Genomic DNA, 18,767 nt, shown 5'->3' on the forward strand with positions numbered 1-18,767 from the left:
GAGGGTCTACGGTGCGTACGGCCTACGTACGTTTCGGTGGTATCATTTCTTTAATTCACCTTCCTCAGGGCCAACATGAAACTGGACAACGAACATATACATACATTCTATTGAAACCAGGGGGTTCTCATAATCTGAAATAAGAACATATGTACCAACATTAGTTTCTGAACATCCAAATAAGCAGTTCTTTTCTTAACTATTTAGTGATCATTCTGTGCTATAGACTATTGTATGATATAGTCAAGCGATAGTTGGATAACATAGTGTGCTAGGCTATTAGTACCTTAATTCCCAAAGTTAGGAGTAAACATATGGTGAAGAGAATATAGAGAAAGTCTTGAAAAATGTTAAAAAGTTTATGTCTCATAAGGTTGGGAAGTTTGTAGGCAGAGAGTAATGAATCTCTGTGCCTACATATTGAGCAGACGTTACATGCGAGGTGCTCTTGTGTCTTCACATATAAAAGATTAACACGAGTGTGGTCTACCTTTAATATTGCTGTTCCTTTCAGAGAAATTTTAAAGGGATGGGTCGCGTTTGTTCTGACTCTCTGTGCAGATGTCGATTCTATAGCAAGGATGCAAAACAAACCTAGTGAGAAACTCTTCTAATTGTAAGGCAGAGAATATGTAAAGCTGAGAGCAACTGTGTTTTACCCAAATTATTGTGGTCCACGGAGTGCATCTATGTTTCGTATTTACATGGATTGATATATTGGGCAGGCACCAAGAATGACTGGTGCTACTCTGATGACCTGAAAGGGAATGAGGCAAATAATAAAGCAAATTATAACCAAGATGTGAGAAGGATATAAGCATGCTATAATTCGACTAGCTGTTATTTTCCACTATTATGAGAGTAGTGGGGATATGCCTCCATTATAATCGTGCTATATCCCACTATGTGTGGCCTGCTAGGAAAGCAATTCTACTATGATTTACAGAACATGTGCTAATTTAATAATTCCTTAGTTCTTACTAATGGGTTGGGTGCAGAGAACGATGTGTATCTTGTTACAAATAAGAAGTGGCACTTTTAGGCAGCTTGAGGCGCACATTGCCTAACTACTAAGATCTAAATGATAGGAGAGCCTACATCTACTAACATGTGGAATAGGATAAAAGATAGAAGGCATACTAGTAATTCCAATCCAGCGGATGTGGATATATCTGCTTTTGCCAGTTTGTCCCAGGTGTGGTCACAAGTTGTTTCTGCAAGTTGGGAATAGTATTTAGACTTGCTAAGGGGTTCAATGTTAAGCTGTAGAAGTTAGTCAGTGCTGATCCAACAGATTTCTTCGTTGTGGCCATGGCGTACCGTATCTAAATGATATATCCAGAAGGTTTCTTGTTTTTTTCTCAGTTTGGTCATGTCTTTACCTGGATTGGGCTGTACTTGTTCTAGAATAAGCCAGCGCATGTCTTTCTCTGTGTGGCCTTATTGGAAGTAATGTGCTACCATGGGAGCATTTGTTTTTCTGGTTCTGACTGCAGATTTGTGTTCAGAGAATCTCAGGGTAATGCCAGGTTATATAAAAACACAGAGCAATAGAGCAGCTGCTAAGAGTCCTTTTTTATTGAAATCAGACAACACTGTGCATTGCCCAGCCACTCTACAGCTCCTCCTCCATCCCTGTTTTAGTACAGCCTCCACAGCAGCTATGCCCCAGGGAAGCTCAACAAAGAGGATCAGCCTAAAAGCATCAAGTAGGCAACACAACACGTGTCAATCTCATTGTTAACCTCCATGCCCAAGGCTGTGAGCAACAGGCCTACTCACCATGACAGATGATGTAAACGCCGTGCTCCAGCAGGGGCTGCCATGGGTACAGCTTGCCCCCCAACATGCACTTGTTGGGATACTGCAACCCTTCAGGGAACTTATTGACCTGGCAACTGCCTCACCCTGCTGGAAGACTTGGATAGGGAGGCTTGAAAATTACTTTGTTGCCACCTACGAGACTGATGGGGTGATCAAATGCTCTCTCCTTCTCCACTATGCAGGTGAAGAGATTTACAAGCTCTTTGAGCACCTCCCGAACAACGGAGCACCCAGTGACTATGATGCTGCCCTGCACGGGCTCAACGCGCACTTCGACCCACAACTAAATCCGAACTTTGAACGCTTAAATCTCCCCCAGGCTCAGCGCAAAGGAAAGTCCATTGACACCTTTTAGGCGTGCCTACACATGCTTGCCATTGAAAAGCACAAGGGAACCCAATAGGCAATTGGTCAGGGACCTTGGGTAAGTTAACTATTTTCAAAGACAATGGTCCCTAGAACGTATTCTAGTACAGAACAAATTAATATAGACTCGATCAGTGCTATATTTCTGTCCAGCCGGACAGGTATTTAATATATAATAAACATATAACACAAAGTAGGGGAAAAATCCAAGTGGGACACAGCCTGCATCCTACTAACATGAACAGACAAACAACATTAAGCAAAGGGGTCAGGCAAAGAAAACGTGTCTGTATACAAGTTAGATACAAATGAAACAGACGGAATATCGTAGACACACCATTACATATTTTAACATAGCAGTTTAGTGAATGTATATGGTGTACATTTTGTCGACGGAGTTTTGATTCCTTAAATAAATAGTGGGATCATCTTCAGGACATTAGAGTGACATGCCTGTATGCAAAAAGCATGTGGGAAGGGCTCGCAATCGTCAATGAGGTAGCAGGACACCATCCGGTTTTTGGCAACCGATGGCTGGCAGAGAACCGAGGAGGTCCAGTGCGGTTTAGAAGATTTAAGGAAGTTTCATCTGGCGTCGTGAAGGCCTGATGTAAGCCATGAAAATACGAGTGCCGAATGTGGCACAACGATTGTAGAGACCGCGTTGGGATTTGAAGAAGCCTTGAGAAGTAAATGGCTGGCATAGAAAGGAGCCGCACTTGCGATCTCCGTGATGGGCACCCCGAGGGGATCTCGGCGTCTGTCTTCCGGATGCTGTCTCAATGGACCAGAGCCCGAGCAAATCTCAGTGTCTGTCTTCAGACGTGCTGGTGCAGATTATTCAAGGGTGCAGGAGAAAGACTCTCAGAGGCCTCATTCTGAGGAAACCCCATATCAGCCTCAATGACATCCTCATCACAGCCAGGTTGCATGATCTATCCACTGCCCGAGCCGCCGAAATGGATTCATCCATCACACAGCAGCCTGAGAGGACACCTAAAGTGAAAGTGGAACATGCAGATGTACTCCATGCAAAAGGAAAGGTGAACAAGCCAAAGAATGAAGCCACCCATCCTCAGGGGCACCGCTGCTAGTACTATGGTCGTGATGAGCACCCCCTCGATGACTGCCCTGCACAAGGCCACATGCTTCAACTATGGTAAGCTGAACCGGCTCTCCACCATATGCAGAGGGGAGTCCAGTGGGAGAAGTGCAAGGGGCAGGTGCATCCCAAACCACACCATTCAGCAACTAACACTAGATGATCCTGCACCCCAAATGGCTGTCAAACGCCACAGTTCTACAGACATCACATGGAGGACTTGTCACCTGAAGGTGGCGATGAAGAAGTCTTCCTCATTTTGTTCACCCATGACCTGAAATGACAAGGGCGACCACAGCCCTCATGTGTGGTTCAGATCACCGGATCCAAAGTCAAAATCTTCATCGATACCAGCGCTTGAGGGAATGTCCTGGGCATCCAACTGTACCGTATCAAATAAAAAGGGGAGAAGGAAGGGGTTGTGATCCATTCAGCTTCCTTATTTGTATCGTCAAAAAATTAATGGGGGAACGGATCACTTGTCCTGAGTAACCAGGGTTTGTTAGTTTTTCGTTTCGTGTACTGATAAAAAAAACCTCATTCATGTACCGAGGCTCGGGTGGCGGTATATCTTGGTTCTCCGCCTCTCTTTTAGCAACGTGACAGCATCATCATTGGGTTAGTCCGCATGTTTCCTCCACCCGGAGGTAAACCACTGGTTGGTACAGTAGTGATCAGTGATGGTGGATAACAGTGTAAGTGAAAAAATACTGTGGTAAAAAAGCTTGAGTAGCCAGACAGAAGGAAATTTTAATGGGTCTGGATTCAGGCTTATTTAAAAAAACGTTGGCATGTGTAGGAAGGGGAGTTAAAAGTATTCCGCACTATTTAATGTCCATAAAAGGTCGACATGTTTCAGCCTTTTTTTTGCCCAGAGGGGGTCTAGCAGGCTTTCTTCAGGACCTAGAAAAAATAGTGAAAAAGGGCCCTGTATTGTCAGGGTCTTTGTGGGTCTACTTGTTCTAGCCTGACTCTGATATGGTCTGGTAGTACCTTGTCGGTGGTTAGATTAATGCATCATCGGGCGATCCGGAGAGGTTGGTTCCTGCTCTTGTGCGGAGGTTGCACAACTTGTGCTGGCTCTGCCTCTCGGTACCCGAATATATTGCCCATCGAGACAAGATATTCACAGATACAGAGAGAGGCTCTCTCCATCAAGAGGGCATGCAGGCATTTCCACCTGTATCCCTGTTCAGGGGAAATGCCCCAAAAGCTCCACCTCGGATTGAGCACTGGGCTATCCAATTGCAGCACTGGAGGTTGTGTATCAGCAGGGATCCAAAAGCCAGCAGACATTCTCTCTCGCCATGTGCCCTTCCTCACTGATGGTACCAATGACAGCGCAGCAGCCACTGAGGCATACATCAGCATGACATAAAAGCGGAGGGATTCTTGTTGCTCGGTATTTCCTGCCCGCCACAGAGGTAAGAGCCGGTGTCCTGACTGTGGTTGGGTGCCGCAGAAAACTCTGGTCTGCACTTCAAGGAAGGAGCCTGACAGTATCAGGCATCTTTGTATGCTTTTAAATACCAGATCTCTCAGCTGCCATGCGTTGGATGTTTACGATCTGTTGGCAACTGAAAAACCTTTATGCCTAATGTTGACGGAGACATGGCTAGGGGATGCTTCAAATCCTGACATTGCCGCTGCCATCCCGCCTGATTACAACATTTTTAGGCAAGATAGACTGAAAGGGCGGGGGGGCGGGGTGGCGCTGGTTGTACACAACCGTGTAACCTGCACCTCCATTCCCATAGAGACGATCACGGGCTGTGAAACCCTGGCCTTCTCCATTGTATTATCGCCGCACCAGTCCTTTAAGGGACTTCTTGTCTACAGGCCTCCCGGGCCGACGGGCACTTTTTTTGAAGAGTTCCAGTCCATAATCTCAACACTGGCGCTCAGATCGGAACACTGCATAGTGGCGGGCGATTTTAACATCCATATGGATCAGGTAAGGGATGCAGACACGATAAAAATGATGGAGGTGACGGCTCCCCTTGGCCTCGTGCCATACCATCGGGGACCGACGCATGTAAAGGGCCACATGTTAGATATGATATTTTCGACGATCCCTATTGAGATTCTGGCACCCATTCAGGTGCTTTGGTCGGATCATTTGTTGGTTAAGTGTTATGTGCCTGAGATAAGCAAACCAACTAGTGTCTCACGACAGCTTTCTCAGGGCTCCAGGGCTTTTCATCTGGTGACCCCTGAGCTGCTGGCACAGGCATGTCTGGCTCACCCCTGCATCCTGACAGGAGACGTAGAAAGGGATTCAGAGCTGGTACATCGGTGGATGTCGGAAAGGATGGATGATCTTGCCCCAGTTAGGCCCCCCCGTAATACTGTTAAACGGGTGTCCGCTCCTTGGTTCACCGAGGCACTGGCGGTCTCACGACGGCAGTGTAAGGTGGCAGAAAGAGCGTGGCGTGCGCAGTACGATTCCGAGGCCAAGCTCGTTTACAGAGCAGCCGTTAATGCCTATCACCGAGATATCCTCTCCGAGAAGAGAGGCTACTTCGCCAGGAAAATCGAGAGTGCCTCCAACTCTTGTAGGGAGTTGTTTGCCGTCGTGAGGGAATTTACAGCCCCACGTGCTCCTTTGACTATGGCACCCCCTACGGAGGCTTGGGTGAGTGCCCTTGCTGATTTCTTTACTATCAAGATTAGGCAGATTCAGGACTCCTTTCTCGTGCTAGGGTCTGCTGTTTTTGATCCATTGGAGGGTGCCCCGGGGCTCCCTCTCAGTGCGGATCCGATGCTGACAGATTTTCCACCACTCCTTGTCTCTGCATCACTTGATCTGATGGCCGGTCTCAAATCAGGCTCTCCGCGTGATGCTTGCCCGGCTAAATTCTTGGCTACAATGGCAGAAGTTATCAACCCCATTGTCAACCCTCTCCTGAACTGCTCCCTTAGTGAGGGTGTAGTCCCCCAGCTCTGGAAGCAGGCAATGATTTTACCTCTGCTTAAAAAGCCTGGTTTGGACACGGAGGTTCTGGCCAACTATAGGCCAATTTCGCTCTTGCCGGCCTTTACTAAGATCCTTGAAAAGCACGTGCATAGGGTGCTCTCTGAGTACCTGGAAGCGCATGACATACTCCACCCTACTCAGTCTGGCTTCCGTGCGAATCTAAGCACTGAGACAGCGCTCTTGGAGGTCTCGGAGGCTATTAAGGAGGTGCTGGACTCAGGCGGCAAGGCAATGCTAGTGATGCTCGACCTGTCGGCGGCCTTCGACACCGTCCCTCATGAGGGTCTTTTAGCCAGACTTTATAAGATCGGTCTGAGGGGGACGGTGCTCAGCTGGTTTCGATCTTTCCTTGCTGACCGCCGACAAACGGTCTGGGCCTCCTCCGGCTCCGCTGAGATGCCGCCATTGGGTGTCGGAGTTCCTCAGGGCTCAGTATTGAGCCCGATGCTCTTTAACATCTTCATGACTCCTCTGGCGGCAGTGGCGGAGTCTTTCGGGGCTCAGATCGTGTCCTACGCCGACGATACCCAGCTCCTCTTCACATGCCCTAAGGGTGTGGAGTTTGATGGAGAGAGTATCCAGGGTTGCCTTGAGGCCGTGTTCAACTGGTTCCATCTGAACGGCCTCAAGTGCAACTCGGATAAATCTGAGGTACTCTTTTTTGGATGTAGTGCGGATCCAGAGTGGCAGGAATGGTGGCCAAAGAATATGTTTCCACCTTCAGGTTTATCTCAGGTGGCCAAGAACCTGGGTATTAAGATCGACAAGGACTTGTCTTTGCGTTCTCAGGTAATTGGGCTCACTGGCACCTGTTTCGGTCTGCTTCGGATGCTCCGCAAGTTTCTGCCCATCCTTTCAGAAGATCATAGGAAGGTAACGGTACAGGCGATAATCGGTTCTAGACTAGATTACGCCAACATCTTGTACCTTGGCCTACCGGAGTATCTGCTACAACGATTACAGGTGGTCCAGAATTCGGCAGCCCGGGCCATTTTTGGTCTGTCAGGCCGGGCACGAACCTCTGGTCTCCTGCAGGCTCTGCACTGGCTCCCTATTCGGAAGCGAATAACTTTCAAGGCCCTGACCTTGGCTCATAAAGCTCTATATGGGTCAGGAGCCAAATACCTCCGGAAAAGGGTAGCTTTTTATCACCCTCCAAGATCTTTAAGGTCTGGATCTCTGTTTCTTGCGGCGGTCCCTCGGATTAAGAGGGCCCGCATAGGTGGCCGCTCTTTCAGACTGCTGGCACCCCAGCTCTGGAATTCTTTACCACTGGCGCTGCGCAGTACATCCAATTTGTTGATGTTCAGGAAGGGCCTCAAAACTTGGCTTTTTTCTATCTAGCTTCGGTTTCTTAGGCGAGTCTGTATCTTTCTGCTGTTCTCTTCTCTTTGCCCTGTTTTTTTTAACTGTGTTATGTTTTCAGTATGTAGTGAAAAGCGCCGGGACACTCTTTGAGTAGCCGTGCGCTATATAAAACAATTATAACATAACAATTATAACATAACATATCAAGGTGCCTGCCTGCAGGCGCCAGTCTTCAGGAAATCTGAGAGGCCACTGCACTTGACTCAATCCTGGCAAAGGTAATGAGTGCCCACCAGAATGGTTCATGACACAAATTCCTATGAGATGCCAAGGAGTGTCAAGGCCCGGAGAGGGTGAACACATGAATATATATAGGATTTGTGATGAGCTGAGCACCCAAACAGACAGTCTTATTCTAAGAGGGTAGCACCTGGTGGTCCCACAGAGGCTACAACACCGATTGACTGAACTAGGTCAGGGTGCACATCAGGGAATGGCAAAGATGAAGTCCTGGATGAGAGAAAAGGTCTGATTTCCTGGCCTGGAAGCAGCTGTTGATGAACTGGTAAGGTGATGTCCTTTGTGTCAGCTCACCAGCTGCCAAGCAGCACTGGCACGTATCGTGAGTGAAGAACCTTGCACTGCACCATGGGTAAAAGTAAGCCTTGACCTTGAGAGTTTTTCTTTTGGGAGATTGGCAGTCATCATGGTCAATGGCCATTCAAAGTACCCCTTCGTCGAGGTGGTCGACTCATCAGCATTCAGCAATGTAGCTCCCGCAATAGAGAGAGCCTTTGCATTTTGTAGGCTGCCAGAGGAACTAAAGTCTGACAATGGTCCGCCGTTTCAAGGAGCTGAATTCAGAGACATACTTGAAAACCTGGGAATAAGACACCGCTGCATCATGCCCCTATGGCAGCACGCAAATGGGGAGGCAGAGCGCTTTATACAGACACTGAATAACAGTGGCGGCCGGCACCGATAGGGGTGGTGATGTGGGGGCAGGGGCAAGGGGGAAATGTAATAAATAAATACATGAAAAACTTACCTTGTTGCCGCCGTGTCTCTTCTCCACATCAGGACTTCGCAGTACAGAAACCAGGAAGCACCCAGCCTCCCCTGACCAATCACAACACTGCATTTCAGCATTGTGATTGGTCTGAGTGCCATGGTAGGGCGCTCAGATGGGGACTGGGGGCATGGTCATGCTCTCCGCTCAGGCTGTAATGCAGCCTGTATGGCAAACATGCAAAGTGCGCATGACTGTTTGGCCGGCCCCAGCGTGCCAACCAAATAGTCATAGCAGACTTAGAGTGGGCAAACCACTCCTAAACTGCCCTGATCTGAGAGCAGAGCAGCCCCTCCCACCTGCCCATCCGCCCACTTTGCAGCACTGAAACATATAATGATAACAACTTTGAGTGTTTCATTTTGCGTTTCCTTTATTTACAATGCTGAAAAGCAGTGGGGCTACGCTCAACCACCTTAGCGGAGGAGCCTCTGCTGCTGACTAAAGCCCTCAGAATTGCTGTTGTGGAGGGGCCCCACCCCGAAATCAGCCTCCAAATGTTCCTGGGAGTACCAAGGTAGACTGCACTGTACCACCCAGAGCTCCCCTGGTCTCCAATGCTTCATGGCCACCAACAGGACATAAGCCTGGTCCATCCAGAGTGGACTCCACCACAGTATGATCCTGGGAGCACCCAGGCCCGACACACTGAAACCAATGTGCATGTAGGCACAAAACAAGGGCCACGACCCGGGCAATTTCCCGAGGTGACAAATTGCTGCTCAGAGGCAGTCGGCCTGGATTGAAATTCCATACACTGTTCAAACCAGGAGCTTGGATTGTTACTTGTGTGCATGGCACTATGATCTCTGCTCAGAAGGGGAGAGAATTAACCTCTTGGAACATATCATGGTTCCACAAAGTAGATTTTCTGAGTTCATGCGAACCGGAAGCATAAGAGGCCGATGTGATATGAGAAGACCCACACGGCCTTGAAAACCAAAACAATGCCAATCCAAGCAGCTCAGTTTCCAGCTTGAGCGATGTGAGAACAGGTCCAGAGCCTCACCCCAGAAGCAGCAGCCAAGACTCTGAGGAGTCAAGAAGACCATCTCATCATCAATGGTACCACCTCAGACCTAATCTGCTGCCAAGCCAAAGAATCAGGGACTTGGCATGCCAAGTGCAACAGCAGAGTTTATTGCCAAGTTGGGAAGTAAAGTAATGGCCACCTAATCCCACCCCTTTGGTAGCCTGGCAGCCCTGGAACTGTTCTTTTGCAGATCCTCCGGCCAGACGTGGCCGGAGTCTATAAAATAAACGGCGGGATCTCTCGTGGTATTCCGGCCCACACCCAAAGGCAAGTGTGTGCATATGTATTGTTATTTAACTGAGTTTGCAGGCCTATCCCCACGGGTCACACTATCACCTGCAGCAGCAACCCCAGAGCTATGATTCGTGAGAGCAGATAGGGCATTTGAGTCAAAATTGATTCAAAAGTAAGAGATATGGCAGATTCAGGTTTAGAAGGGGATGGTATGATCTTCGGAGATTTGGTATACTCTTTGGGGATTTATTCATCAAACAGTAGAGCAAATATATTACACCCTTCACTTGGCTGTACAAAATGTAACAATTCTTAAGTAGAGTCTTCAGACATTGTGTTTTTGCCTGGGCTGGCAGAGAAAGAAATCACTTTGCTGGCTGATTCTCAAGATCCAGTCTTTTCAGAGTCTCCAACTTCTATTACCAAGAGATCCAACCTCAATTCTTTCAGCAAAGGAAAAGGGTTTTAGATACCAAGACGGCCATGGGTAAAAAGAAGCCAACTCAAACGGTAAGTCCTTGGCCAACCTATCATAGGAAGATATTTGGTAAATTGTCCTGCAACCATAAACACATTTAGAGGCCGAACTGGGAATCAGATTTGAGTGTAGTTCTGAAAATTCTGAACTCGTGAATAAAACGTCGTCGTAACAAGACGATTTTTATATCAAAAGACACTATGTACAAGCATTTTCGTCTTTTTCCAGTAACGATTTCAACTCGAAATCATCATTTTCGTTCTGAAACCCTTGGCTTCCATTTTGTGTACGGCAGCCATTTTGCGGTTTGCCCTCACATAGGCTTATAATACAGCTAAATTCGATTCCTAAGGACACGTACACCTTAATTGACTTCTCTCTGACCTGGGCAAGCTGAAACCATTGCCCCAGGCCGAACCTGTTTGGTCAGTTCCTCTCTCAGTGGCCGAACGAGATAGCATCAAGGCACAACATGCCATAAACCCTTTTCATCGCACACACACCCTGCCTAATCTTGCTCACACCTGTCCCTGCTCTTTTCTCTCACTTGCTTTACGAGGAGGAGGTGCCTGTTTTTATTGGGGGTCCACCGATATCTGATGAAAATGTTGGGCCTTGCCGGGTAATTTGTTATGGGCTGGACGAACTGAAATGTGGGATTGTCATCATGACTCTGCTTTTTCTTTGTAGTGAAAATATGTGAATGGCCTACTGTAAATTTAAGAATGTTTGCCTGAAGCATAATATTTTGTATAAAAAGAGAAGCCTGGCTTTGTAAGATTGAGCAGTCTCCTGAGAATATACACACCGTACTGTTGTACTTCTAGGACGCCTGTTACTTGGTTGCAGCCAATAAATTCGATCTTTGACTTCACCTAGAAGACTCTGAGTTTCTGTGGTCTGAATCAGGAAAGTACTCGAGGTCTTAGGGTGTACCCTGACACTGCTGGGTTACCGGTTCGGTACTGGTTCTGAAAAACCCAGTACCTCAGCTGGCGCCCAACGTTGGGCGATACCAACGGTACCGGTCCAAGCCAGAGGTTCGTGAGGAGCTTCGTGTGAAAATTCTGGAGGAAGGCCGCCACTTCATCGACCCCTGCATGTCGACGTGGTCCGAAAGTCTTTGCTGCGAGGTTCCCCGCTTCCCGACGGCTACGAAGGACTGCTGCCCTGGCTATCGCCCTGATTTGGACCCTTGATGTTTGGTAGAGCGAAACGATAGACGAGTCTTCTGGTGACGTCATCGATATCTCAGTTAAGTATAAGTGGAGCGTCTCCCAGTCCTTAGTTGGTTCTTAGTTTAGTATCCCTTTGGGATCTTTGATTTGGAACTTGCAAGTACCAAAGCCGAAGGACTCGTGTATTCACGAGAATATCGTAATCGATAATCCTTTGAAGTTTGAAGCTAGACTAGTGAGCGAAGATGCCTTGTCTTAGCAGACTTGGAAACTTGTTTTGTCTTGGTTGTAGTAATAGGGATTTCCGATTTGAGGACTCGTGTCCGGTTCCTCCGATTGGAACTCCAACTTATGAATTGTATGTGAAACATGGAGTAGGCCCCATCACATATAATGTAGTGTGGATCCGCTACACCAGAAAAGATGGTGTTCTAAAATGGCCCCAATATGGTAGCTTTGACACGGAAATCCTAGATAATCTAGAACTTAAACTTTTTAAGAAGAAAGCCCGGCCGGCGATGTTTGACTCTTTCCGCCTATGGTGTAAGGAAGCCAAACAGAAGGAAATTAAATTAGCAAAGAAAAATAAGAGAGAAAGGGGTATTTCGATCATGCAAGCTGCTATGCAGTTTAAAGACAATGAAGAGGAACAGATGAGTGAGCAGTTGCACAGGCAACGTAAAATGGTAATAGATAAATGTTATCCAGTTTTGCCGCCTCTTCAGCAAGATGCAGCAAAAGAGCTTGAAAAAGATCCTCTAATGTCGCATTTGTTAAGTTCGCCACCCCCTTATGCGCAGAATGCTACAGCACCTCCGCAACCTTTAGCTGCGCAACCCGTGGTTGCATTGCCTCCTGCTCCTCTACAGCACCCACCAGCTGTTCTTCAGTTGGCTCCTGCTCCTCCGGTGCAGCCTCCTCAAAGGCCACAGGCTTTTACATCTGCTCCTCCTATACTTCCTACAACTTTAACTACTATAACGACTACCACTCCTGGTACTCCTCCTGATACTGCCTCTGCATCTGCCTTGCCTCACCCTGCTTTCCCGCTGGTCTTTTCATCGACCTCTCCTTCTGTTCGTCAGAGAGTGGCTAGTACTGTTACTAGTATTCTATATCCTTTCTTTGGAGCGGCAAGTCCAGCTCCTACCTCTGAGCGCACACAGTTGCGTAGCCAACTGCCTGATTCTAGGGAGAAGGAAACATTGAATCATTTGGCACATAGATGGGTGACTGACCCGATGGAATATGATCTAAAATCTGTTATGGATGTCTTCCATCAGTGGGAAGCATCGAAACAGAGATACGTTTTTGAGAAAATGTGTGGTTTTCTGTGTGAAGATTTAGAGGACAATGATTTGGACTCTAATCCGCCCGAATTGAGCCATGTAGGGTTTGACTTTTCAAAAGGCGCAATTGTGGGTTCAGATGTCGAGAAAGCAGTTGCGACGTTGTTGTCGCTTAGGACTGAAGGTGTTTCTAGGTCATTGTTTGAGTCTGATTCCTCGGTTAAAAAGAAGGTGAGACAGTATCCCATGAGAGAAGTTCCCCCACAATGGAGGGAAGGGAACGCAAATGCTGTCCCACCTATCCAGCCTCATTTACAGTGTGAATGGGTACATGTTCCTTGGAAGCGAGCTGAAGTTTTGGCCCTTAAACAGACATTGCCTGGTCCCCGTAAAAATCCTACAGGGTATTACAAAGAATTGTCACAGACTGCAGGTTCTTGCATTATGAATTTAGCTGACATAGACATGTTGTTTGGGAACGTTGTTCCACAGCCTTTATGGGGAAAGATTCGCCATGCAGATCATGATCAGGAGTTAGGTGACTCATGGGCTAATATTGCTGCTGCAGATGCCCGACAAGTTGGTGGTAATAAACCCGAGCCTTTAGTAACAGAACTTCCTGGTAAGATCATTGATTACATGAAAACTGTAATGCCTGCGATGCGTGTGAATTGGGATAAATTGTCTGTGTGTAAGCAGAAGAAAGATGAAACGGTATCAGACTTCTTCACCAGGTTTGAAGAAACGTTTGTCGACCACAGTGGTCAAGATATGAGCACAGAAGGTGGTCAGCGGTTGTTCGTCGATAAATTTGTGCACAATCTGCTTCCCGAGTTGTGTAAAAAGTTAAAAGATTCAGAAAGTTCTTGGGCAGTTTCCTCTTCAGCACAGATATTGGCAACTGCACAATATTATGAAAATCGAGATAAAGATGAGAAAGATAGAGCAGAGAAGAAAACTAAAGAGTTAAAAACGAAGGTTTTGTTACAACAAGCATATCACCCACGTGGTGGTCAAAATAGCGGTGCACAGAGTAACTATCAGAATAATTATCAGCAGCCTCAACAGTATCAGAGGAACTCGCAAAGAGTTGAGTATACTCAACCACGTGTCCCTGTAGGTCCCAATCAGTGTTCGTATTGTAAGGAAGAGGGTCATTTTAAGTATAGTTGCCCTGTTTTGTTACAGCGCGTGAATGGTGTCTCAGGTGCACGAGGTCGAGGTGTTCAGCAAGCGCCTAGAGGTAGAGGACGTGGAAATTTCCCCCAGAACGCACGTTCCTTTCCGCCTCAAAATTCAATGAATAAATTTGATCAGCAAAATAACGCGTTTGGTAGGACAGCTCAGTACTATGCTGATGATTACTATGCAGAAGATGAGCATATGGACGGTAATGATTGCTAGGACAGCCGTGACAAAGAGAGGGAGTTGTTTCAGTTCCAGTAGATCAGAGTGGACCTTATGTTGAGGTGATTACATCAGGTGTGTCAGAGCCTTTTCTGTTGGATACTGGTGCTACAAAGAGTTCTATTATGCACTCAAAACTCCCTGGCGCACCTTTGCCTGGCGAAACAAATGTATCAGTAGGTTTTTCTGGCGCCCCAGTTAGAAATCCGATTTCTGACCCTTTGTCCCTTTCTGTTGGACCTTGTGAATTCGAAGCACCCCTTATTTTAACAACAGGTTGTGGTGAAAACTTGTTAGGATTGGATCTGTTAAAAAGATTGTATGCGACTTTGTACTGTTCTCCTTCTGGAGTAAAACTTACACTGGGTAAGAAAGTGGTTTCTCCAATGTATTTGGCAAGGGACAAACTTCCAACAGAATTGTCATCTCTCCCTAATATTCTTTGGGCTACTGGTCCTAATGATGTAGGTCTTTTGGAAATACCGCCATATGTTGTAACATTGAAAGCCAATGTTAAAATGCCACGCATTCCCCAATACAAAATTTCTAGTGAAGGTGAGAAAGCTTTACTAGCGATCATTTATGATTTGATTGAAAAAGATGTAATTGAAGAGACAAGAGGCAACGTTTGCAATAGTCTTGTTCTGCCTGTTTTGAAACAAACTGATCCTTCCCAGCCACCTGTTTACAGATTCGTCATTGATCTTAGAGAGGTCAATAAAATAGTTGTGCCACAATTTCCAGTCGTGCCTGACATTACTGCCCTATTGACTATGATTCCAGCTTCTGCCACCTGGTTTTCGGTGATTGACTTGAAGAATGCTTTCTTTAGCATCCCGATTGCAGAGGAGAGTAGGGATATTTTTGACTTCAGTTTAGGAGGATGAAGCTTCCGCTTTAAACGCGCTCCCCAGGGCTACTGTGAAAGTCCATCAATATATAGTCAAGCTTTAAAAACACAGCTTGATACGATTGTTTTACCTGATGGCGCTACCCTCATTCAGTATGTTGATGATTTGCTTGTTGCTGCAGATACTGAGGAAATCTGTAAAGAAGCCACGTTGTCATTGTTGCGTCATTTGTGTGATTTGCACCACAAAGTGTCTCTCTCAAAATTGCAATATTGTCGACAAGAAGTGACCTACTTAGGTCATCTCTTATCGAAGGAGGGAAGGAAACTGACCACAGAAAGAATTCAGGCAATAGCGAAATTGAGTGTGCCAAGAACACAGAGAGAAGTGCGTGCTTTCTTGGGTATTACATCGTACTGTAGACAATGGATACCAAATTTTTCGTTATTAGCCAAACCTTTGGTGGCATTAACGTGTAAAGATACACCCAATCCCGTTCCTTGGTCTGAAGAGTGTCAGAAAAGTTTTTCTGAATTGCGCACAGCATTATGTTCGGCTCCTGTGTTGGGTACCCCCGACTACAGTAAGCCCTTTACATTGTATGTCCATGAGAAAGAGGGTTGTGCATTGTCAGTGTTGACACAGTTGTTTGGAGACAAGCAGCGTCCATGTGCGTATTTTTCGTCGACTCTGGATCCGGTAGCTAAAGCATTGCCAAGTTGTTTAAGAGCAACAGCGGCAGCAGCTGTTTCTATTCGACAGTCTGCTGGTTTAGTGATGAATAACACGTTAATTGTAATGGTTCCACATGCAGTGGACACGTTGTTAAACAGAACCAAGACACAGCACTTAACTAGTGCTTGATTGTCAGGTTACGAGTTAACATTGTTAGCGAGTCATGTGCACATAAAAAGATGCAACACACTTAACCCAGCTACGTTGTTGCCAATTGTAACAGAGTTAGATGATTCAGAACAGCATGATTGTTTTCTCAGAACAGAAGAAGAAACGAAAGGGAGAATAGATCTCCTAGATACTCCCCTTGCAAAGTGTGATGGTACCTTATGGGTGGATGGTTCATGTTTCAAGCTTCCGAATGGTGATACGACTGCAGCATATGCTGTCACGACTTTGCATACAATTGTTGAAGCTGCACGTATCCCACATAATTCAGCTCAAGCAGCAGAATTGATTGCACTTATGAGAGCATGTGTGTTGTCAAAAGGAATGAAAGTGACCATCTATACCGACAGCCAGTATGCATTTGGTGTGGCTCACAGTTTTGGACGATTGTGGAAAGAACGTGGGTTCCTGACTTCGCATGGAGCTAAGATTCAGCATGGTGAGTTGGTGAATGAGCTTCTTGAGTCACTGACTTTGCCGTTGCAAGTTGCAATTGTAAAATGCAGTGCTCACAAGAAAGTGACTGATGATGTTGGTCGTGGAAATGCATTTGCTGACGAAATCGCAAAAGAAACAGCGAGGAATGTGATGAGCCGGATGTATGTTGCAGGCCCTGCAAGATGGGTTGGTGATGTTGGAATGTGTGAAGACACGATAGAGAGTGTAAAATCTATCCAAGCTGAAGCTACAGAGAAAGAGTTGAGTGTGTGGAGAGAAAGTACGGGTACATTGGATGCCAATGGTTGTTGGATTGAATTGTCAGAGCATCAGAGATGGTTGTTACCCGATGCGTATGTGCTTGCAGTGGTTACAATGGCTCATGGAATGGCTCATATCAGTGTGAAAGGGATTTGCAAGTTGTTGGCTCCAGTATGGCAAAATGCTGGAATTCCTAAGTGTGCAGAGAATGTGGTCAAGAATTGCATGGTGTGTCTGAAATACAATCCTGGTAGGGGAACCCCAACTCCAGCTGGTCGTTTTGCACCTCCTACGTATCCGTTCGAGGTTTTGCAGCTAGATTTCATCCACATGGAAAGGTGCAACAATTTAAAATACGTACTCGTTGTTGTTTGTGCCTTTTCAAGATGGGTGGAAGCCTACCCCCTAAAAGACAACACTGCCTTATCCGTAGCTAAAGCCCTTGTGAAAGAGTTCTTCCCCAGATTCGGAATGCCTAGAATGGTCTGGAGTGACAGTGGAAGTGAATTTGTGGGTCGAGTGATGAAGAAAGTATGCGAAGGGCTAGGCATTCATCAGAAATTTCACGCTGCAAATCACCCCCAATCAGCTGGACTAGTAGAATGTTACAATGGCACATTGAAACTTAAATTGGCCAAAATTCAAGCGAGCACTGGTCTTAAATGGCCTGACGCTCTGCCCTTAGCACTCCTATCCACCAGAATGACTGTGCATTCGCGAGTGGGACTTAGTCCCTATGAAATTGTTTTTGGCCGCCCGGCCAACATATGGGGAGTGCCAAGGCCCACCAAGTTCAGTGAAATCGAACACCCTGTTTTGCTTGATTATTTGTACGAATTGACGGCTAAATTGCGTGTTTTACACCAACAGGTCCATGACACCCTGCTTCCGGTCTCTGAAACTCCAGGTCACCAGATCGACCTTGGATCCTGGATTCTAGTAAAAAACTTCCAGCGAACAAAGAACGATCAGCCCAGTTGGACCGGACCGCATCTCGTTCTTCTCTCAACAAGATCAGCTGTTCGAGTGGAGGGGAAGAAAAACTGGATCCACGGGATCCACTGCAAGCCGATCCCTCTGCCTCTGCCAGACGACCGGTGGGTCCAGGAGGGTGTCGCCGACTCAGAGACTGAAACTGTGCCACGTTTTCTGCCTTTCAGTGATGCACGTGTAAAAGGAACACTTACTGAACAGGAGAGCGACAATATTTTGCAACCAGTTGTATCACCGTCAATTCGATTGGACACTACAGAACCTGAACTCCTTTTCCAAGACCAAACAGTACCTGGGAGAAAACGTTATAATTTGAGGCCGAGACCTATGGACAAATAAATAAAATCTTCCTTTTTGCTATTTTTGAAAGCGCAGCCCTCCCATCTGAGAAACTTGCTTATTTTTGTTTTTCGAACCGCCATACGGGTTCCGCTGCTAGGGCCGCGATTGCCCAAAGTCTTTGGGGTGCAGCTGACGACGTTAGGTTGACAGTTCTGGTTGGTCTAAGGGAGTTGCCCTAGACTGACAGAAGCATTCCTTAGCAGAAACAATCTCCCATCGCGGGCAGCATTTTAGAGAGGATGGAGTTTTTCGAGATGGAGAGATCTGCCAAAACTGTGAACTTTAAAAACCGAATATGTAAAATGATGACAAAGAAAAGCTTTTTGATATTGTGCATTTTCATGTTATTCAGTGTGATGATATTTTTAATAGGTTATGTTTTATTCTCTTTTCGAGTAACATTTGCACCCACTACATCGCCTATACCCCCTCCTTCTACTGTTTCCCCACACTCTTTTCAACCCCTTCCTGAACACGAATCCGCTAGGAGATTAGAGTTTATTAATAACTCCTTTGTTCAGCTTTTGCACCAACACCAACTAGTAATGAACATGACTAACTGTTGGGTGTGTGGTCTTATGCCTCACACAACGGATAAAGGTATCCCTTATCTGGTCCTGCCTTTCAGCCACAATGGTTCTGTGTGGGCATACAGAACAATGTTCATCTATGCACATGAAGTCTACCCCCTATGTTCTGTGGAAGACAATCCTA

The 18,767-nt window shown here is 46.4% G+C and overlaps 1 protein-coding gene across 1 annotated transcript; it reads left to right on the forward strand.

Annotated features, from left to right (window-relative positions):
- The first annotated feature begins 11,814 nt into the window (after positions 1–11,814).
- Positions 11,815–14,262, forward strand: LOC144827747 (uncharacterized). Its single transcript, XM_078685952.1, has one exon. The coding sequence runs from the start codon at positions 11,815–11,817 to the stop codon at positions 14,260–14,262; it is 2,448 nt and encodes an 815-aa protein (XP_078542078.1).
- The last annotated feature ends 4,505 nt before the right edge of the window (positions 14,263–18,767 follow it).

The sequence above is a fragment of the Lissotriton helveticus genome, chromosome 4_1 (assembly GCF_964261635.1).
Source record: "Lissotriton helveticus chromosome 4_1, aLisHel1.1, whole genome shotgun sequence".
Classification (NCBI taxonomy): Eukaryota; Metazoa; Chordata; class Amphibia; order Caudata; family Salamandridae; genus Lissotriton; species Lissotriton helveticus.